Raw genomic sequence first — 22,672 nt, forward strand, 5'->3', positions numbered from 1 at the left:
CTGGTCCTAGTCCAACAAGCCTGCTGCAGGTATTCCGAGGTATAATGTTCTTTTTAAAGGAAGCAGTTTTCCCTTCAGGTAAAAGCTGAAGGGAGAAGCCACTGGTAGTTTAACTATCATATTGTGTGGAAACTACTAGAAGCAATGATTTTTCAAATAGCAAGTATCCTAGATGGTTTCCAGGAGAATTTATATTTTGAGAGGGTTGTAGATTACTATATTGCCACTGAAGAAAACTTGAAATATTCTAAATGTGTCTGCCAAAAGCATGACAGATCAACAGATGTTGGCAAAATTTTGATATAATATTTCATCCTTCAATTAAAATGTTACACTGTGACCAGAAGAGATCACCTATCTACACTTTCCCCATCTTATCGGCAACCTGGCATTTTTGAAATGAACTGTTGGATTTTATTTTTCTAGACTATTTCAATGATTTCCGTTTATAAATTTTATTGAGACTATAGATATATATTTTCTAATTGATTTAGATTTATTTAATTCAGCTAGACAGTTTTTCAATTACATGGTTTTATGACTATTACATTAAAATATTAGTATACAGTCGTTAGATTCCCTCTTGATGTGTGGTACTCAGGTTCAGCCCACCCCTCCCTCAGCCTGACAGGTTCAAAAGCAAGGGAAATATTGCTGAGCACTAGCCAGCCAGTCATGAGAAGAAGAAGAGGGAGGGATGCTACCCCAAACTCCTCCTGCTCTGCCTTCCCTCCTGTAACTGAGGCAGAGTTGAAAGTTAAAGGAGCTCAGGGACCCTTTTTGAATCCTGCCCTTATTAAAAAGAACAGGGTAAAACCATAATACTCCCTTTCTCTGTTCTCTCACAACATTGGTTAGCAACTGGGCTCAGTTTACCCCTTATAGCTGAGATGAAATCTGGGAGTCAGTTTTCACGTGGAAAATTTTGACTGGGCTGTGTGTGTGTGTGTGTACATGTCTGAATGCATAGGGTGTGTTGTGATGTTTCATTTATTTAAAATATTTTATATATTTCTAATCCACTCTACCAATAAATATTGCCCAAACAAATATTGTCCAAACAAATATTGCAAATATTGCCCAATAAATATTGCCCAACAAATATTGTTCTGTATGCCAAAGATCAGAGACTGGTCTGGCATACCACTTCATTTTGCTTCAAACAAAATGCTTTTCAGCATAGGCAATTGGCATGTCTAAATGCAAGTAATCAAGCATTTTGACATGAGCCATCAAATAATGTACATTCATGTGTAAATCAGCTGTCAAAAGATATAAGGAGACAGCTATAGTAGCATCCCTTGCTTTTAAACTCTTAGCCTTATAATGGCCCAAGTATTAACATCTGCAACCAGGAAAGAACTGGATAGATTACTAAGCAAATCCTGTGTAGTTTTCAGTGGGGAATACAAGCATCCCTGTTTTAAATTTCATAAGTGCCATAAGGGATCCCTACCATGCAGAGGCGTAACTAGGGAAAATGGCGCCCAGGGCAAACACTGAAATTGCGCCCCCCGCCCCCCCCAAGCGCCCAGAGCCTTTGGATGGATAGGGCGGTAGTATAGAAATGTAATAAAAATAATAATAAATACCACAAATGAAATAACTTACCACGATGGCTGTGGGTGGCGGGGGAGCAAGCGGAGTCCGGACTCGTCCCCATAGCGGCGGCCGCCACCAGAGCAACACCGAGGCCTGCCGTGTGGTCTGGCGTCGCTAACCAACTGAGATGGGGCAGGCGCGGGGGTGAGCAAGCAGCAAGCAAGGTCCTTGACTTGCTACACCGTGGCGGCGGCTGGTGCCGTGGCGGATGTAACACAGAGCGCGACGCCGAGGCCTGCCGTTTGGCCCGGTGTCGCTTCTGAACTGCAAGGCGCACCTGCGCAGTTTCAAGCTTTGGTGCACAGGCGCGCCTTGCAGTTCAGAAGCGACGCCAGGCCGAACGGCAGGCCTCGGCATCACACTCTGTGTTCCGCCGTGGCACCGGTCCTTGACTTGCTACACCGCGGCGGCAGCTGGTGCCGCGGCGGATGTAACACAGAGCGTGATGCCGAGGCCTGCCGTTCAGCCCGGCGTCGCTTCTGAACTGCAAGGCGCACCTGCGTGCCAAAGCTTGAAACTGCGCAGGCGCGACTTGCAGTTCAGAAGCAACGCCAGGCCGAACGGCAGGCCTCGGCGTCACGCTCTGTGTTACATCCGCCGTGGCACCGGCCGCAGCCGCGGTGTAGCCAGTCAAGGACCTTGCTTGCCGCTTGCTCACCCCCGCTCCTGCCCCATCTCAGTTGGTTAGCGGCGCCGGGCCACACGGCAGGCCTCGGTGTTGCTCTGGTGGCGGCCGCCGCTATGGGGACGAGTCCGGACTCCACTTGCTCCCCCGCCGCCCACAGTCATCACCTCGCCTCGGAGGACACACAGCAGCAGGCGGCTGCCTCCTGCAGGGCCAGGCTCTCTCTTGCTAGGAGAGAGACAAAAAACTTTAGGCGCCCGCGGCACCCAGCAGCCAGCCGAAGCCAAGCAATGGGGGGGGGGGCGCCGGGACCGCTCATGGGGGAGGGGGCGCCACGCGCTCCTTTGCGGACTGCTGCTGCGCTGCCATTAAATAATTTTTTATTTAAAAAAATAATTTTTTCGGTAAGGGAGGCAATCGGCGGGGGGGTCATGGCACTTTTTGGCACCCCCTACCAAGTGGCGCCCAGGGCACGTGCCCTGCCTGCCCTACCATTAATTACGCCCCTGCTACCATGACCTATCAAAACATCTGAAGTGAAGGCAGATGGCTGGCCATCAAAAGCCAAAAATGAATCCTTGTTTCTGATAATTCCCCTGCTAACTAAGCAAAGAGGCACCTTTTAAAAGTGGTCCTACTCTTTATTTAGCAAGGGGAGAGCAACTGGCCCTATCCATCCCCAGCACAGCATCCCTCCAGTGGCTGTTGCTGGGCTCTAATGTGTTTCTTTTTTAGATTGTGAGCTCTTTGGGGACAGGGAGCCATATTTATTTACTTATATCTATGTAAACTGCTTTGGGGGCCTTTGTTGTTGAACAGCGGTATATAAACATTAGTTGTATTCATATTCATATAATTTAGCACAGTATTTAGTTATAGGTTCTAAGGATAATAAATTTGCCCATATGAAGACTGATCATGTACAGGAATAGGCATTTTGTTTCTCATTGGTAGCTAACATGGAACTATCTTGTGAACCAGAAGGCTGCACCACTCTCTTCTGCAATGCCATGTGTACAGTTTCCAGACTCAAAGAGGAAATTGTAAAGTAATGAAAACAATCAATAATGATGCAGAGCAGGGGTTCTCAAACTTGGGTCCCCAAATGTTGTTGGACTACAACTTCCATCATCCCCAGCCACTATGGCTGAAGGCCATTGTGGCTGGGTATGATGGGAGTTATAGTCCAGCAACATCTGAGGACCCCCCAAGTTTGAGAACCCCTGATATAGAGAGTCTCAGCACCAGCCATTGCCAGTGGCAAGAAGGCTCTTTTGTAACCCACCATATGCATTTTCAGCAGCTTCCTTATTTATTTATTAAAAGATGCTTGCCCCACCTTTTTATTCCATCGGTGGGACCCCATCCCTCCCCAGGCAGCTTATAAGCAAAGATTAAAAATTAAAACAATAAAATATGATAAAAAGATAAAATGGAAAAATGGAAAGTACAACCTATTAAATTTCATAACATAACTAGGAGAAGAATATAATTTCCAACCTCTATCGTATCAAAAATACACTTAGTAAGCTCATACACACAAGCATTTACTGGATAGGATAAGCATCCTACGCAGTTTTAGGAGATGTGCACGATCCCGATATTTGGTTGTCTGTGTGGGAAAAGTAAGGTCAGATGCACTAACAGGGATTGCTGGCTAGCCTTCTGCTGGGTAGGAGTGCTTTTCTTTCTACCTCATTCAGCAGCTGGGTATGGCTGCTGGCTAGGACTAAACCCTCCTACCCAGAGGGAGGCTAGCTAACAAACATTGTCTCCTACCCAGCTAATGCTTGTATGAATAAGAACATAAGAACAGCCTGCTGGATCAGGCTCAAGGCCCATCTAGTCCAGCATCCTGTTTCCCACAGTGGTGCACCAGTTGCCCCGGGAAGCCTAGAGCCAAGAGATGAAGGCATACAGGTGAAACTCGGAAAATTAGAATATCGTACAAAAGTCCATTAATTTCAGTAATGCAAATTAAAAGGTGAAACTGATATATGAGACGGACGCATTACATGCAAAGCGAGATAAGTCAAGCCTTAATTTGTTATAATTGTGATGATCATGGCATACAGCTCATGAAAACCCCAAATCCACAATCCCAGAAAATTAGAATATTACATGGAACCAAGAAGATAAGGATTGAAGAATAGAACAATATCGGACCTCTGAAAAGTATAAGCATGCATATGTATTCAGTACTTGGTTTGGGCCCCTTTTGCAGCAATTACTGCCTCAATGCGGCGTGGCATGGATGCTATCAGCCTGTGGCACTGATGAGGTATTATGGAAGACCAGGATGCTTCATTAGCGGCCTTCAGCAATTCTGCATTGTTTGGTCTCATGTCTCTCATCCTTCTCTTGGCAATGCCCCATAGATTCTCTATGGGGTCAGGTCAGGCGAGTTTGCTGGCCAATCAAGCACAGTACACTGTATACTTTTCAGAGGTCCGATATTGTTCTATTCTTCAATCCTTGTCTTCTTGGTTCCATGTAATATTCTAATTTTCTGGGATTGTGGATTTGGGGTTTTCATGAGCTGTACGCCATGATCATCACAGTTATAACAAATTAAGGATTGACTTATCTCGCTTTGCATGTAATGTGTCTGTCTCATATATCAGTTTCACCTTTTAATTTGCATTACTGAAATTAATGGACTTTTGCACGATATTCTAATTTTCCGAGTTTCACCTGTACCTTCTCCTGTGGTGGCTGGTGAGGCTGCCGCTGGTAGGGGAGAGCAGTGGTAGGTACCTTTAAAAGCAAATTAGAAAGTGCTTACCAGCGGTACTGCTGGCACCTACAGGCTGCTGCGAGCAGCAGCGCTCCTCCCGGCCTCCTGCGCAGTGGTGCCATGGCTCTGGCACTCACCTGGCCTCTGCGCATGTGTGGAAGCCATTTGTGTGGTCAGCATGGTGTTGCTGACCAGGTGAGTGCTGGTTGCCGGAGCCGTGGCAATGCCATGCAGGATGCCATGCGGAGGGCCGCTGCTCACAGCAGCTTGCAGGTGCCAGCAGTACCACCAGTACTTTCTATTTAATTTTAAAGGTACCTCCTCACTAGATGCCAGCTGCCACTGACCCTTTCTCCGGCTGTGGTTCCCCTGCAGCTAGTATATAGAGGCTTATTGCCTCTGAGGCTGGAGGTGGCCTATAGCTATCAGACTAGTAGCCTAATATTTGAATGAGCCTAGCATTTAGTTAGCATCTGAATGTCACTGATGAGCCTCTCAGGGTAGTGAATTCCATAGCCTGGGCACTCAGCTGAAAGTCCCTATCCCAAAGCCCCACTAATTGTGTCTTTGCCAATGGTGGAACATGGAGCACGTTCTATATAGAAGACACGAGCTGGCAGCAGATCATATGGAAAGAAACAGTCCTGTATGTATCCTGATCCCAACCCATTTTGAGGTTTAAAGGTAAGAACCAGCCCTTTAAATTGGGCTGAGAAACAGATCGGGAGCCAATCAATGTGGAACGGTAATCCGGCTGGATCTGGCCAACCTGGAGTGACAAAGGCATAATGTGACTGACTAGACTTGCCTTCTGCAGGAAGCAGCTAGTATACAATTTCTATTTGCGCAAAAGCAATCGCTATCTGGCAGCTGAGGAACAAAGCTTGGTCTGGCAGCATTCCTAAAGTGCAAATCTGATTCTTCAAGGGGAGAGCAACACCATCCCAAACAGATTGTACATCTCTCTCCAGATCAGCTTTCCCACTGGCCAAATTCCTCCTGACCAAAAGCACCCCCCTGTCTTGTCTGGATTACAGCCATAAAGTGGCTGTAGCTTAAGAACGGAGCCTTACTTTCAGCAGGAATTCTCATGTAAATTGGAATAAAGTATAGAGAAGACAATTATATTTTCTGCTGAAATGCCAGGGCCCTCTTTTTCATTGTTCAACATCTGATGGCTATCTAGATTCTCCAGAGATTACAGAGGATGCTGCATGATTACACATACTGTAGATTCTGCTCTGCTGGCTGTCAAAGCCCTCTAAGGTATTCTAAAATAAGATACACAGTTGTACAGGTCAGTACTTCAGAAATAATATGAACATTGCCATCAAAAGTTTTTGGTTTAATCCTATGGTTAGATATCATCTCTAGGCAACAATATATAACAGGCAGCAGGAAATTTATTTTTTATTTTATTTTATTTTATTTTTTTAGCTGACTGTAATGTAATATATCCCAGGCTTTTTGTCTTCAAAGGTGAGTAAGTTTTTCACGCCCAGCTTTTAGTTTGCATCTCCCCCAGAATGGAAGGGGTACGTTCACATGTTGGGCGAATTAACCCCAAAATCCCTTTGAGCTATCAGGGAGCACTTCACACACAATTTGGATTTTTTATCAGGCATTAGAATGTAGCACAATTTATACTTGGGGTAAAAAAAATCCACTGTTTGTGTCGGGTTTTTTGGGCAGCTTCAAACTCACAGTAAAGTCTCACAGAAAACCTGTGAAAAAACAGGTAAAGCCTGTTTGGAAAAGCTCCAGTAAATATAAAGTATTTGGAGATGAGGGTGGAGAAAAGCACATAACAGTTAAAATAACTTTTTAAAAACCAGCTTATGTTACAAAAGCAGAAATTCTGTTGAGTACAATCCAAATTTATGGGATTTTGCTGTTGATTCAGTGGAACTATGTAATTATTCTAATAAGAATCAACACACAAGGTTCCAGACCAAGAGTTTTAAGAGTTTTCTTTGTCCCCATTATTCATTATAGCGTTTTGTGTCTCTACAAAAGAACTGTGCAGTGTAAAATGGAACAAAGTTTTGAAAATTTGTCAATATAATATTTTGAATGTATAATGTGATTGCAACATTTGAATTCAGAATTGAATTTGCTTATCTTGTTTTGTCATCTGTATAAGAGTATGAGGCTGTTCTCATGTGCAGGCAAAACTGGGCTTAAAAAGCCAAGCCTGGTCTTGCCAGTGCATGTGAACCGCCAGGATTGGGCCTGATCCTGGCAGTGCCTCGTCTGCAAACCCGTCAAGCCATCCACCCTCATAAACGGAGTTAAGAGAGTGAATGCTCTCTTAACCCCATTTTTTTGATTGTCTGCCAGCCCTGGCTGCTTGCAGCCAGGGCTGGGAGACTACTGGGCTGTGGCCGGCATCAGGGGAATCCCCATAATGCCCCGTGCACTTGTGTGGGGCATTATGGGAGTTCCAGGGGGTGAGGAGCCCCCCAACGCTCCAACCCTTCCAGTCCCCCAACCCTCCACGCTGCCAGAGGAGGGAGATGTACATCTGGGTGTGCGATCTTTGCGCCCAGACTCTTCATGAGGATTGTCTGCACAGGAGGAAAGCTTTTGAAGGCTTCCTCCCATCGCATCTTTTGAGCCATAAGAACATAAGAACAGCCCTGCTGGATCAGGCCCAAGGCCCATCTAGTCCAGCATCCTGTTTCGCACAGTGGCCCACCAGATGCCGCCGGAAGCCACAGGCAGGAGTTGAGGGCGTGCCCTCTCTCCTGCCATTACTCCCCTGTAGCTGGTACTCAGAGGCATCCTGCCTTTGAGGCTGGAGGTGGCCCACAGCCCTCCGACTAGTAGCCATTGGTAGACCTCTCCTCCATGAAGCCACTTCTCCGATCGTGACAAAGGGCCCTATGTCTTTTAAGCAATGTATTGGGTATATAATTAATCAACTACTGATGGATCCTGTATGTCAACTGTCTCATATATAGTCAGATATTTAGTATTGCATTTGCACTGTCAGATGCAGCTATTAATTAATGTCAAGTATTGAAATTAAATTATATATAAAATATTAGATGTTAACATAGCAAATGTGTGAAGACCGTCATTAGTATTCTCAGAGGAGAATGGTTTTTTGTGCTTTAATTTTTTATTGTTATGCGATACTAACACAAAGCACTTGATTTTGTCTTATTCCATCTTTTAAAATCCCTTCTGCAATACACTTCTTTGTGGTGGGGAAAGCACATGTAAACACACACACACACACACACACATTGTCTTTCTACTCTCTCCTCTTGGTGATGTTTCAACCAATAATAAATAATAAATATAATAATGATAAATAAATAAATTAAAAAAGGACTGTTAGTCTGCAGCTCCATGTGTTCTCATGTAATGTGAAGCTTGTCCTTCAGGTATGTGTATATTTACTTCAGTTGTGTATAAGGGTTAGCAGCAGAATAAACAACTACTCATCTTACTTAATATGGCTGAAAGAAAAATTGCTAGCAAGAATGGCAGGAGCGGAATCAAGTTACCATAACAATGCTTTCTATTTACTAAAATGGATAATCTCAATGCTAAACTCTGAAACTCCTTAAGGTTAAAGCAAGCAGGACTTGACCTTTCTTCCAAAAGAACGAAATCTTTTTCTCTGTGAATAATTCTAGTATCTGTACAGTCTTAGCAGCTGCTGCTGCTGTTGAGCTTTAGGGTGAAGGTGCTTCATATTTAGCTTATTGTGTGAAGTGTGCTGTAGGGGTTTCAAGAGATGCAATATTGTGACACAAAACCAAATCCTTTGTGTTGGCATCTCTTAACAAACAAAAGTTAAAGCACAATGAAAGGATATATAGTAATAAGGTCAACTTTCAGAACTCGCCTTTTTAGTTTCCACAGCAAAAATATTTGTAACAAAATATCTCAGCAAAATCTGTGTAACTGCCTGCCATGTCCTTCAGACAACTTTTTTTGGTAGAAGTAGATGCAATCCATAATTAGTTGGATCAGCTGTAGTTTTATGTTGAGGCCAGTTATATGTGAATTACACTCATCTAATTTACTGGCTCTTCTGTGGAATGAAGCCATGGGAATACTTATTTTTAATCATTAAACCACTTGTTACCTAACTCGAAGTTCTGCATTAATTTGCTCTTGACTTACTGCTACTTATGGAATTTCCTTTTGAGATAGTTTCCCCCATGGTTTTCATTTAAATTGAAAAAGGAAAGCACTGAAGATGAAGGAATCAAATGCTTCTTAGAGCAAAAAAGAAAAAAACACAACAAACCAGCAACTGTGCTATATTGTATTCTTAAAATAAATATGCCTAGCTAGTATATATGGGTTAAACCTGAAATAGTATGCCAAGATGGAACTGTCTTTTTACAAAGCATTAAAGTAAAGCTGCCTTTGAAGCTGGTTTGATTTGGCTAATGTACTTATCTGCCTATAAGAAATTTCTCTCAGAATATCAATTTTGGTTTCTCAAGCACTATGGCCAGGTTTGCAAATGTTTTGTGTTGGGTTTTTTTTAAAGCTGCAAATCAGGCATACATCGAATATAGGTAGACATATAAGTGAGGGATTTGCAGGCTAGGGATTTTCTGTTTGGGAATACAAATTTGATACTGAGTTCTTTAGATCCGTGAAAGCTTGGGGGCCAATTTCTGAAGATCAAAACACGGCTTAACTAAAAATTATACTATTATGTTATATACAGTTAAAACATTTGAAATTGCCGTGTATAGAAACTGTGTGAAATAGGCTTAATTTGTTTATGTGAATATTTCCTGGAGCATGGAAAAAATAGGTTTTTTTAAGGTGATGAGTTTTGGATCTCTTTCTGGTGCTTAATACTTATAGTTAAGACTAAACATCTGTTTTATTAACTCAGAAAAAACAACAACACACACTCACTCACTCATGTTTCTGTATTGATTATTTAGTTTATGATCTGATTAGAATTGCCTACAGCTGTCATTCCTTCCCTGCATGCATTATTCTCTCAAGAGCTCGGTGCACATAATGGAACCTTATATGGCATTCATGTCAGAGGAAAAGGGGTTTTCCAGACTACTAGATGTTTCTTTTTCATTAGTGGATTAATTGTGACAAAACCTTTCAGACTGGCATTTACCATGACAATTTATTTCTCTATTTATTTATTTTAGCATATTTCCATTCCGCCCCAAACTCATGTCTCTGGGTAGTTTACATCAAGCAAACAAACAAAAAAGTTAAAACATTAGTTAAAATAAATAACAGAAAATTTAAAACAGTAGTTAAAACAAAATAAATGACATAGTAAAAGGTAAAACATTACAACAATTTAAATTTTAAAACATTTTAAAACTATGTTAAAACTGCTAAAACAATATTTAATTAAAAGCCTGGGTACATCTTTAAACACTTTTAAAAAATTGTCAGAGATGGGGAGGCTCTTATTTCAGTAGGGAGCGTGTTCCAAAGCTCTGGGGCAGTAGCGGAGAAGGTCCATCCCCGAGTAGCCACCAAACAAGCCGGTGGCAACTGCAGATGGACCTCTCCTGATGATCTCAATGGGTGGTGGGGTTCATAACAAAGAAGATGTTCTCTTAAATACCCAGGTCCCATGCCGTTTCGGGCTTTATAGATTATAACCAGCTGCTTGTACTTTGCCCGGAAACTCATCAGCAGCCAGCGGAGATCTTTCAATACGGGATTAATATGGTCTTTCTGAGATGACCCAGAGACCAACCTGGCTGCCACATTCTGAACCAGCTGTAGTTTTCTGACTACACACAAGGGCAGCCCCACATAGAGCACATTGCAGTAGTCCAGTCTGGAGGTTACCAGCATTTGTAGCACTATTCTGAGGTCGTTTATCTCAAGAAGCGGACGCAGCTGGCCGAAGCTGATAGAAGGTACTTCTGGCCACTGCCTCAACCTGAGACACCAGGGAGAGGCTTGGATCCAGAAGCACCCCCAGACTGTGTAGCTGTTCCTTCCGGGAAAGTGTGACCCCATCCAGAACAGGCAGATCAAACTCATCTCCCGAGTTTTGATCCCACACAATGAGTACCTCGGTCAAGCCAGATAGCTTTGCTGCTCTACTCATAATGAAGCCACACAGCCTCACATACTGATAAAAGATTGAGGGGTTCACATAGGGGTGCTCTTATCCCTGGACTTCGGAGCCGAAGTCCTGGGCCTCCACACCCCCTGGGGGCACCCAAATTATATGTGAATTACACATTTAGTCTGTCCTCAGTGGTGTGGTTGCCACTGGTCCACACTGCACCAGGTGGCCGAATGTGATTGTGACCTGTGCCGGGTGCTTTAGAGACAGAGCGGGGAGTGGGGAAAGAAATATGTGGGATGGGAATATGTGAAGTTGCATGTTGAAATATTTCTGCGAATGCATATTTGCATAAATATACCTGTTTTATATTCTTACATTCTTGTGAGTTCAGTTGCTGTTTGTGCCCTCAAGAACCCACGTGTTAAAAATACCGTATGTGTCATGGTGTGTGTGTGTGTGTGTGTGTGTGTGTGTGTGTGTGTGTGTAGGGGGATGATGCTTAACTTTCAGGGAGGCAGGAGCCTTCAAAGGCCTTTAGATCCAGAGTCCAAAATTACGTAGGTGGATCTCTGGCTTCACATACAACAAATGTGATGAGTATATGCATATGTGAAAGGTATGCCTGCTTGTTTGCATGTACCTGAGAAACATAATTCTGTGTGTGTATGTTTGTGAATATTAAAGCATGAAACACTTCATTTACATCCCTACTTTATTTGACAGTCCACAGGTGGAACTTGGATTGAAGTTGCCAACGTTATTATGGCTGTGTTCACACAATCACAGCAATACTGGTTAAATGGTTCTATCAGTACTGTGGACCTGATAGAACCTAGAATTTCCAGGTAATCTTGCTCAAACTGCTGTGGTTTGAACCACATTTAACCAGGATAGATAACTGGGATCAGATCCTGGCTATCTATCCTGGTTAAATGTGATTTAACCACAGCAGTTTGGTCAAGATCGCCCTGAAATTCTGAGTTCTCACAATCAGCTCTAAATGACTCAGTGATCCTGGTTAACTCTTTAATCAGGATGAAAGATAACAAACTGAGACTGAAACAAAATAAGACAGAGATACTTATTGTGTGGAGTTGGAACTCAGAAGACAATTTTGATCTGCCGGTTCTGGATAGGGTCACACTTCCCTAGAAGGAACAGGTACGCAGTCTGGGAGTACTTCTGGGTACAAACCTCTCCCTGGGGTCTCAGTCAGAGGCAGTGACCAGAGGTGCTTTCTATCAGCTTCAGCTGATACGCCAGTTGTGACCTCAGAACAGTAGAACATATCATGGTAACCTCCAGACTTGACTACTGCAATGTAGGATGTACACAAAACACAATTTGGATGTTGAATCACAGCATATCCCTTTAACATGGAATGATTAGACATCCCCATTAACATGGAGTAGAGCAGAGTCATATCTGCTCCTCCTCCACTCAGTGCCACCCCCCCCCCCGGCTATCATCACACACCAGTGGCACCCTCCCCCAGCTGCCCCTGTGTGACAATGGCATACACATGGCCATGCATGTGTGGAGGCCATGTGTATGCCGACATCACGTAGGGACAGCTGGAGGAGAGTGCCGTTGGTGCACAATGATAGCTCTGTGTATGTGTGTGTCACGATTAAGGAAGTGGCAGTGAGGGGTGGAGGAACAGATATGGACCTGCTCTCCTCCATGTTAAAGGAGATGTCTAATCCCTCTGTGTTAAAGAGATGTTCTGTGATTTGGTGTCCAAATAAAGTTTTGTGCACATCCCTACTTTAATTTGCTCTATGTGGGTCTGCCTTTGTACATAGACCAGAAACTGCAATTGATACAGAATACAGCAGCCAAGTTAGTCTCTGGGTCATTTCCAAGAGAGCATATTACTCTCATATTAAAAGAACTACACTGGCTACCAACAGATTTCCAGGCAAAATACTAGGTGCTGGTTATAACCTATAAAACTCTAAACAGCTTAGGTCCTGCGTATTTAAGATAATGTCTTCTTCACTATGAGCCCCATTGCCTATTGAGATCATCCGGAGCAGGGGAAAAGGGGCCCGTGTTCACCCCTCTCTCCGGCAGCCCCTTGGAGTGAGGGAGATAATGAAGAAGATAGGGAGGAGTGGAGCTGGGGGCCCCACAGGAGCTTGGGGGCCTGGGTTATTTGAACCCATCCGCTCAATTATATCTACACCCCTGATCCGGAGATATTCATCTGCCGGTGCCACCAGCCCGTGGTGGATACACAGGAACAGGTCTTCTTTGTTGCTGCCCCAAGGCTCTGGAATGTGCTTTGTGCTGAAATAAGAGTCTCCCCATCTCTAGCCATTTTTTAAAAAGTCTCTATATACACATTTATTCACCCAAGCTTTTAACTAGACTTGTGGTTTTAAATGGTTTTAAGGTTTTAAATAGATGTAAGCCACTCAGAGACAAAAGTTTGAGGTGGTGTACAAATATAAGAAAGAAAGAATAAATAAAATAAAATAAAATACTAGATTGTAATGGTGGCCAGAACCTAAGGGGTATACTCGTGAGTCAAATGGGACGTAACCCAAAATTTGGCTTTAAAAAAGCCAAATCTGGCAACAGATTAATAAATTGAGACCTGTTTCTGGATTCTACCAAATAAAACCATATGGCTCTGTGTTCGCCAAGAGTCGACACTGACTCAACGGCACAACTTTACCTTTACCTGGAACCTCACCTTGGTTCATCATTGCACTTGAGTCAGCACTGTTGTGTTCAATACATTCCTTCTAGCTATTGATCTTTGTTCCTATATTAAAAACTCCTAAAATAGTTGAGGCATTTAGGAGCCCATTGCTGGATTCAATTTAGTGTTATTTTTCTTCTCTTTTCCTATTCCATTTAATAATAGGTGGGTTCAGACAACTTGCTCAAGTAAGTAGGAGCAAACCAGAGGTTCCCAGAGAGTGTGTGTTCCTGCTGCAGAATGCCAGTTCAGCTCATGTTCTGTCATCTTAGCCCACCATACTGAGTGGAGAGTGTCAGGTTCCCCTACTGCCCGGCATTTATCTAGCATTTTCTGCCCAATTTCAGATGGTAGTTATGGAAGTGGTGGGCCACTGTGCGAAACAGGATGCTAGACTAGATAGGCCTTGGGCCTGATCCAGCAGGGCTGTTCTTATGTTCTTAAGTTGGGCAAATGTCAACAGCAGCAGAAGCTCTAATTCTTAGCCAACATTTCCAGGTTTAGAGGACATGGAAATAGCCAGAAGTAGCTGCTTGTGGCCGGAGCGAGCGCTTCTCGGGAAACCCCAGTTTTTCTTACTTGCAGCAGGTTGTCTGAATCCACCGAATGTGCTTTAACATTTTCTCATGTTAATGTTTTATGAAAATGCTATGAGTATTGTTTATAAAGCACCTTGAGAGCTAAGGTCACCTTGAAAAAAAATCATGATGCTTAAATGTTTTACATAAAACTGTTAAAAGAAAGAAAATAAATATGTGCCAACCTTTAGTCTATATAGTATATATTAAAATATTCTTAGATAAATCACTAAAAACCTTTCCCTAGACAACTTTTGAATGCCGTGGAAAAAAATTTAAATTCCACTGTAAAAACGGAAATGTTCACAATACAAGTACCACCTAATTATTTCAATCGCTTGATTTTAACTTGAAAATTTCTATGGATATGTTAACTACATGATAGCTTTTCTTTAATAAAAACACTGAATTGGTTTGTAGGTTCTGGGCACTAGCTATGGGGGTATCTATAATCGAAACTTATATTACAGTTATTAATCTCTCAGAGAGGGTTATTTCTGCATAAAAAGGTACATTTATTGTTTATACAAGAACAATATGTCATTAATAACCTAGACAAAACCAGACGTGTAACGGGGGAAACGGCGCCCAGGGCAAGCTCTGCCCCTGAAATTGCGCCCGCCCCCCCACCGCCCCCACATACCTGCGCCCCCCTGGTGGCGGTGGCAGGTAGCGGCAGATCGCGCGGCGGTGGCGGGCAGCGGCAGGAGTGAGCGCAGCGGTGGTGGCGGATCGCCGACTGTGGCGGTGGTGGGTGGTGGCGTATCGCCGAGTGCGGCGGCGGTGGGTGGCGGTGGATAGCCGAGTGTGGCGGTGGATCGCCGAGTGCAGCGGCGGCGGCGGATTGCTGAGTGCGGCGGTGGCAGGCAGCGGCGGATCGCTGAGTGCAGCAGAGTGACGCCGAGGCCTGCCGCCTGGCCCGGCGTTGCTCTGCTGCATTTGGCGATCCGCTGCTGCCCGCCACCGCCACACTCAGCGATCCGCCGCCGCCCGCCACTGCCGCACTCAGCGATCCGCGCCACCGACACGCGATCCGGGGGGGGGGGGTCGGGGGGGGTTCAACCTACCTTCCCGCAACTGCTCGTATCCTGCACCCACACGACTTGAGCTGCCGGGACCAGTGAGGATGACTATCTGCGCTGCTCCCAGCAACACGGGTAAACAGAGGCTGGAACCCGTTGTCTGAGAATCCCATAGAATCCCTGAGCATAGTGAACTGGAGGATTCCCCCAGGGGATAGGTGCTCTAGATGCTCGTCTGTATCAGCTTGAGCTGTACACGATCCCAGGAGCTCCTGCCTTCTCCGCAGGCCGGGTAAGTTCAGGTCATAAACATAAGAACAGCCCTGCTGAATGAGGCCCAAGGCTCAACTAGTCCCATGTCCGGTTTCACACAGTGGCCCACCAGATGCCATTGGGAACCTACAGGAAGGAGTTGAGGGCGTGCCATCTCTCCTGCTGTTACTCCCCTGCAACTGGTATTTAGAGGCATCCTGCCTCTGAGACTGGAGGTGGCCTATAGCCCTCCAACTAGTAGCTGTTGATAGACCTCTCCTCCATGATGTTATCCAAACCCCTCTTAAAGCCATCCAGGTTGTTGGCTGTCACCACATCTTGTTGCAAAGAATTCCACAAGTTGATTGTGTGAAAAAGTACCTTGGTTTGCTGGTCCTAAATTTCCTGGCAATCAATTTCATGGGATGACCCCTGGTTCTAGTGTTATGTGAGAGAGAAGAATTTCTCTCTGTCCACTTTCTCCACAGCATGCATGATTTTATAGACCTCTATCATGTCTCCCTGCAGTCATCTTTTTTTCTAAACTAAATAGCTCCAGGTGTTGTAGCATTGCCTCATAAGAAAGGTGCTCTAGACTCCTGATCATCTTGCTTGCTCTCTTCTGCACCTTTTCCATTTCTACAATGTCCTTTTTTAGATGTGGTGACCAGAATTGTATGCAGTATTCAAAGTGTGGCCACACCATCATTTTGTATAAGGGCATTATAATATTAGCAGTTTTATTTTCAGTCCCCTTCCTAATGATCCATAGCATGGAATTGGCCCTTTTTCACAGCTGTCACACATTGAGTCAACATTTTCAACGAGCTGTCCACCACGACCCCAAGATCCCTCTCCTGGTCAGTCACCAACAGCTCAATCCCATCAACATATACTTGAAGTTGCGGTTTTTCATCCCAATGTGCATCACTTTACACTTGCCAACATTGAATCACATTTGCCATTTTGTTGCCCACTCACCCAGTTTGGAGAGATCCTTTTGGAGCTCCTCACAATCTGTTTTGGATTTCACTACCTGAAAGAGTTTGGGATCATCTGCAAATTTGGCCATCTCGCTGCTTACCCTTACTTCTAGAACATTTATGAATAAATTAAAAAGCACCAGTCTGAGTACAGATCCCTGGGGGACCCCACTTCTTACTTCCCTCCATTGTGAAAACTCTCCATTTATACCTACCCTCTGTTACCTGTCCTTCAACCAATTAGCAATCCACACATGTACTTGTCCCTTTATCCCATGACTGCTAAGTTTCCTCAGGAGTCTTTGATGAGGAACTTTGTCAAAAGCTTTTTGGAAGTCCAGGTATACTATGTTTACTGGATCACCTTGATCCACACACTTGTTGATACAGCTCTCAAAGAACTCCAAAAGGTTTGTGAGGCAAGATTTACCTTTGCAGAAGCCATGCTGTTCTCCCCCAGCAGGGCCTGTTCTTCTGTGTGCTTTACAATTTTATCCATGAGGATGCTTTGTATCAATTTGTTGGGTTTTTTTGTTTTTTTTATAAGAGTTTTTATTAAGAAGTAAACCAAAGAAGACAGAGACAAAACACCATAAAGACAATATGAAACCAATCGTTTTTCAGATGTTTGCTGGTCAATGACCGAATAAACTTATAACCTCTCATTTTTCATATGAATGAAATCTGAGGAGGTCCGTCTCCAGTTACCGCCAACTCGTTTGGTGGTCACACAGAGATAGGCCTTCTCGGCTGCTGCCCCGAGATTGTGGAATGCGCTCCCTGCTGAGTTTCGATCATCCCCATCTCTGGCTATTTTTAAAAAACATTTGAAAACCGTTTTTTTTTTAACCCAAGCCTTCTCAGGTTTTTAATCAAATAATACTGTTTTTTAATTTTATGGTTTTTAAATTATTGTATTGTTTTAACTTTTATATATGTGTTATATGTTGCATTGTTTTAATTTTTATATATGTTTTAATTGTTAGCTGCCCAGAGACGTATGTTTGGGCGGGATATAAATTTAATAAATAAATAAATAATGAAAAACCTCATCTTCCTAATTAATTACATCAGTAAAGAGAAAATATCTAGAACAAGATAAAGCAAAAGAAATTCAGACTCTTAAAATTGTAAAATCTAATCTGATCATCTTCTTGTAAGTTACATATTGAAAACACTGTAAGTCAAATCTAGAAAATGGGAACAATGTTTGACCATAACAGATATTATAATCTATAAAGGGTTCCCAAACAGACATGAATGATTTAGTAGACATACCATGTACATAAGCCGAGACTTTCAAAATTGAAGCATAGTCCCACACTTTCAAAAACCAATTGTTTAAGGAAGGGATTTCCAAAATACGCCAATTAGATGCATATATAATCCTAGCTGCTGTAATCATATATAAACACAATTCGTTTGATTTGGCAGGAATACAAGGTTTTATCATACTTAAAAGAAAAGTTTCTGGAAGGAAGGGAATCTTAACTTCTAAGATTTGTTCAATTTTGTATCAATATGCCTGGAACGGATGTTAAGCTAACCAGCCTGTAATTTCCCGGATCATCCCTGGATCCCTTTTTGAAAATCGGTGTTACATTTCTCACTTTCCAGTCCTCCGGTACAGAGCCTGATTGCAGGGATAAGTTATATATTTTAGCAAGAAGGCCGGCAATTTCACATTTGAGTTCTTTGAGGACTCTTGGATGGATGCTATCCGGCCGTGGCGATTTGCTACTTTTCAGTTTTTCCAGACAGTTTAGAACATCATCCCTTGTCACTTCTATCTGACTCAGTTCTTTAGCCTCCATCTCCAAAATGCCTGGTTCAGGAACAGTTCTATGTTCAGTATCCTCTGCTGTGAAGACGGACTCAAATAACTCATTTAGCTTCTCTGCAACCTCCATATCCTCCTTAATAATCCCTTTCACTCCCTCATTGTCTAATGGGCCAACTGCCTCCCTGGCAGGTTTCCTGCTTCTGATGTATTTAAAGAAGTTTTTGTTATTCCCCTTGATGCTTTTAGCTAAATGTTCCTCAAATTCTCTTTTTGCCTTCCTTATTGTCACTTTGCATTTCCTGTGCCAGAGTTTGTGTTCCTTTCTGTTCTCTTCATTTGGACAGGCCTTCCAATTTCGAAAGGAAGTCTTCTTCCCTTTTATGGCTTCCTTGACTTTACCTGTTAGCCATGCTGGCATCCTCCTGGACTTAGTGGTACCTTTCCTCCTTTTGGGTATTCAGTCTAACTGGGCTTCTAGTATTCTGGTTTTGAGTAAACTCCATGCACTCTGGAGTGAAGTGACTCTCCTGATTTTCCTTTTCAGCTTTCTTTTCACCATACTCCTCATTTTGGAGAAGTTTCCGCTTCTGAAATTCAAAGTGTCTGTGTTAGACTTCCTTGATGATTCTCTCCCCGCATGTATGCTGAATTTAACCACACTATGGTCAGTTCCCTGAAGGGTCGATGACACTGACATAACAAACCAGGTCCTGGGTGCCACTCAGGATTAAGTCCAAGATCGCCTTCTCTCTGTTCCAAGACCAACTGTTCTAGAGCACAGTCATTCAGCGTATCTAGAAATGTGACCTCTCTGTCATTACCTGTCTGTGAATTTCCCCAGTCTATGTGTGGGTAATTGAAGTCACCCATTATTACTGCCCTGCCTCTCCTTGACGCCTCGCTGGTTTCCTTCTGCGACTGCCAGTCACTGTCAGCGTTTTGATCTGGAGGGCGATAGCACGTCCCCAGTAGCACGACCTTATTGTGTTGCATGCTTATATATGTTCACAATAGAGATCTACTATGTTCAATAACAAATGTGGATATGCTGGTTTTCACTAGTTGCAGCCGGACATATAAAATAAATCACTAGCATTTCCCTGTGACAGCTTTCTTTGTATATTAATAGGTGCACGTGTGCTTCTTGAATACCCCTGAAAAGAATGAATGAAACTAGTTACGGCCAGAAATATCTTCGCCTGCTTTAATGACTAGTTTTTACTTATGCCCTGTAGATGTGTGTTAAGCAGTCATGTTTAATTCATTTGTACTTTAGAATATGGGTCATGTGCTTTCCCCTTAGTTATGATTAGACAGGCTGACAGTTTCTGCTTAGATAGGACATGCTTTATTACAAAATGGAGATGAATTTGTTAATGTGCCTGCTACAGTTTTACAGTCCATTCTGTCATATCAGAATGATTTAGAAGGTGTTGTCTCTTCCTAGTGTTCTGTGTTTTTTTGGTTTGTTTTTTAAAAGAAAAGACCAATATTTCCATGAAAGCACCATCCGACTTTTTCTGTCCCTGCTTTGGAAGCAAAATGATAATGGAACAGCCCTCAACGTTGTCAGGACATTGCGTTCTGTTCCCATTGTTCTGAGAAATCAGTGTAATTAAATATTAAAAATAATATCCCTCTACTTTTCTATTTGAAAGAAAGTAATTCCTCTTACAATTGGCTACTATAGCTATTAATGACATGGTAAAAAGAACAAAGGTTGCGTGACTCATACCTCATTCTGAGATCAGTGAGTCTAACTTCCAGGTTTATGATCAGTAGAGCTGCATGTTTAGGCCCAGGTAGACATACCAGCTCATAAATCAGTGCCTTTGCATGATTCTTTCCAGGTCATGAGCCTGGCAGCAGCTTTGCATGTTTCTGTGGGCAATCTTATAGAGGGTTGTTGTCTTCAAGCCATAGATTTCAGTTATTTGTTGTTTGTGGTTTTATGTTGTTGAATTTTAACCTGCCTTTCCTTGTTAGAAAGAAGCACAAGGTGGCTTACAATAAAACCCTAAGTTAAAAACAAAACAAAACCCAATAAGCCACAATATAAACTACACTAAACTTAAGCCAGCATGGTGTAGTGGTTAGAGTGCTGGATTAGGACCGGGGAGACCCAAGTTCAAATCCCTATTCAGCCATGATACTAGCTGGGTGACTCTGGGCCAGTCACTTCTCTCTCAGCCTAACCTACTTCACAGGGTTGTTGTGAGGAGAAACTTAAGTATGTAGTACACCACTCTGGGCTCCTTGGAGGAAGAGTGGGATATAAAAATGAAATAAAAATAAATAAATAAATAAATACAAAAGCAGCTGCCTAAAACTGATCTAAAAGTTTTTTTTCAGAAGGCCTTTTGAGCAAGAATGGCCTTCAGCACATTTTGAAAACATGTGTGTGATTGTCTGGGGGGCAAGGTAAGATTTGTACAGCCTTCCCTCCGACCGCCTGCTCCCCCGCCCGTCCGGTCATGTGAATAGCCCCGCAGTCTCTGATACCTGCCATACATATGCAAATTTAAAACAGACCAGGGAGCAGGCCCTCTGGAGCCAAACTTAGGGTACAGGCAGGTTCATACAGAAGCAGGTGATCCTTGAAATAACCTGACCCCAGACTATTAGCCATTAGATAAAGATATGAAAGCAGTTCAGTAGAGAAATAAACTGGGGAAATAATACAATCTCCTACTTCACAGTTTTTCTAGCAAAGGACTTTCTGTTGGGAATGTTTTAGGTGTAAGGGAGCCTGCCTTAAAAGACTGAACTAGGCCATTGGATATCTCTTCCATTCTTTCAATTCAGTGCCTGTCACTTTTTCAGCCTATGGAATATTTTGTAGGACATGTTGGAGGGTGTGCTCAGTAAGCATTTCCCTACTTCTAATTAATGTTTTTCTGTAATGAATTATGTTCCTGCAGTGATCAGGGGTTGGACTAGAAGTCCTCCAAGGTCCCTTCCAATTATAATATTCTGTGATTCTATGAATTACAATAGGATGTTATCTAATCATTTTGTGTTAATTGCAGTCTAACAGGTTTTCACATTTTCTCTGAGCTCAAAGTTGAGGAAGAGAAAGGAAAATTATACAAATCAGTAAAATATGCAACTAGCCAAACCAACTAGAGTTGCCACATTTTCTGCTAAGGGTACCACACCTTTGAAAGTTGTAAGACAGGCAAGAATATAACAGATGTAGCTTTTCTCAGTGCAATACTGGGAAATGCTGCACCTCTTGTATTCCTGACAGTCTTGTGACTTTTAAAAGCACAGAATCCTGGTCAGGAAAGAAAGTGGGAAAACATCACTAGCTATAATACTTCCCAAGTCTAGGATTAATATAAAGTTTGATAAGTTGCTATTATACATCTATTTTTATTTCTGTTTTTTGTGGCAACAAAGCACAGTTTCTTAGTTTTCTGAATCCCTGCAAGTAAGCTGTGAAATGTATGGGGCACAGTATGTTTGGAAAACAGTACCCACCCAGTCCAGATGGCAAAAGTGACTTTCCCCTCCTTTCAACTATCCGTGCTAAAGCATTTACATGAGGACAAGGAGGTGGAGCTTTTTTCGTTCATCACAGCACACGGCTTGCTGGCTTTCCCTCTCCTGTGTGTGCCTGCTTATCTCTCTCCTCACAGTAGAATGAACAGTTTTCCTTCAGAGTCTAGATCGATCTTCAGTTTGCAGTTTGGGGTGTACACTGAGAGGACGAGGAAGAAAATAAAGCAGTAGATGCCATGGGTCAACTCTGTTGCTATCCTTTCGGTAGAGATGAGGAGAAAATCAGTAAGTCTGACTGCTTTGTGCAGTGCTGGAGTCTTCTTGAATGCTGGGTGCTGTATTGTAGAGTGTAGTTTACAGCTGGGAAAAGACAGATTTATTTCTTTGGGGTTTCTTCCCTGTTTTTAATTACTTAGCTGCAAAAGGCTGACTGAGTATAGGTAGGTGGAAGTTGAATGGCTGAATATATAAATTTACATGCACAGCGTGCTAGATTTCTTAGTAACTGAGACAAATTATAATTTTAACTGAATTATGGAAGGTTATTTCTGTTAGTGTATATGATTAAAGGGTAGCATCCTAATATTGAATTAAGGTGGTTTTATTTATTTTTTTAACTTAGATGTGCACTGATAGGGCAGTATTTTTATGTTAAAGGCTAACGCTTATTGAAGGCAATTCTTGCTAGTAATCTATAGCAGAAATGGAGGTCTGAAAGCCTGAAGATTTTAGCTATGGTGTACTTTAAGGATCAGAAAAGAAATAACTAGTACTTTTGTTGTTGTTTTTATTTCTTTAGCATCTTCCACAAATAGATTCCTCTTTTTCAAATGATT

General features: G+C 42.8%; 1 protein-coding gene across 4 annotated transcripts in view; it reads left to right on the forward strand.

The window, feature by feature from the left end:
* The window catches only part of AKAP7 (A-kinase anchoring protein 7), a 144,555-nt gene that overhangs the window by 83,333 nt on the left and 38,550 nt on the right, over positions 1 to 22,672 (forward strand). The window contains exon 1 of one of the 4 annotated variants that reach the window (XM_053287153.1): positions 21,879 to 22,121. The exons of the other annotated variants lie outside the window; for them this stretch is intronic. Within the exon in view, the coding sequence (XP_053143128.1) occupies positions 22,073 to 22,121 (49 nt within the window). The 5' untranslated portion in view covers positions 21,879 to 22,072. Of the gene's footprint in view, positions 1 to 21,878; positions 22,122 to 22,672 lie in introns of those variants that run through there. 4 annotated transcript variants of the gene reach the window in all.

This window comes from Hemicordylus capensis, chromosome 1 (assembly GCF_027244095.1).
Source record: "Hemicordylus capensis ecotype Gifberg chromosome 1, rHemCap1.1.pri, whole genome shotgun sequence".
Taxonomy (NCBI): Eukaryota; Metazoa; Chordata; class Lepidosauria; order Squamata; family Cordylidae; genus Hemicordylus; species Hemicordylus capensis.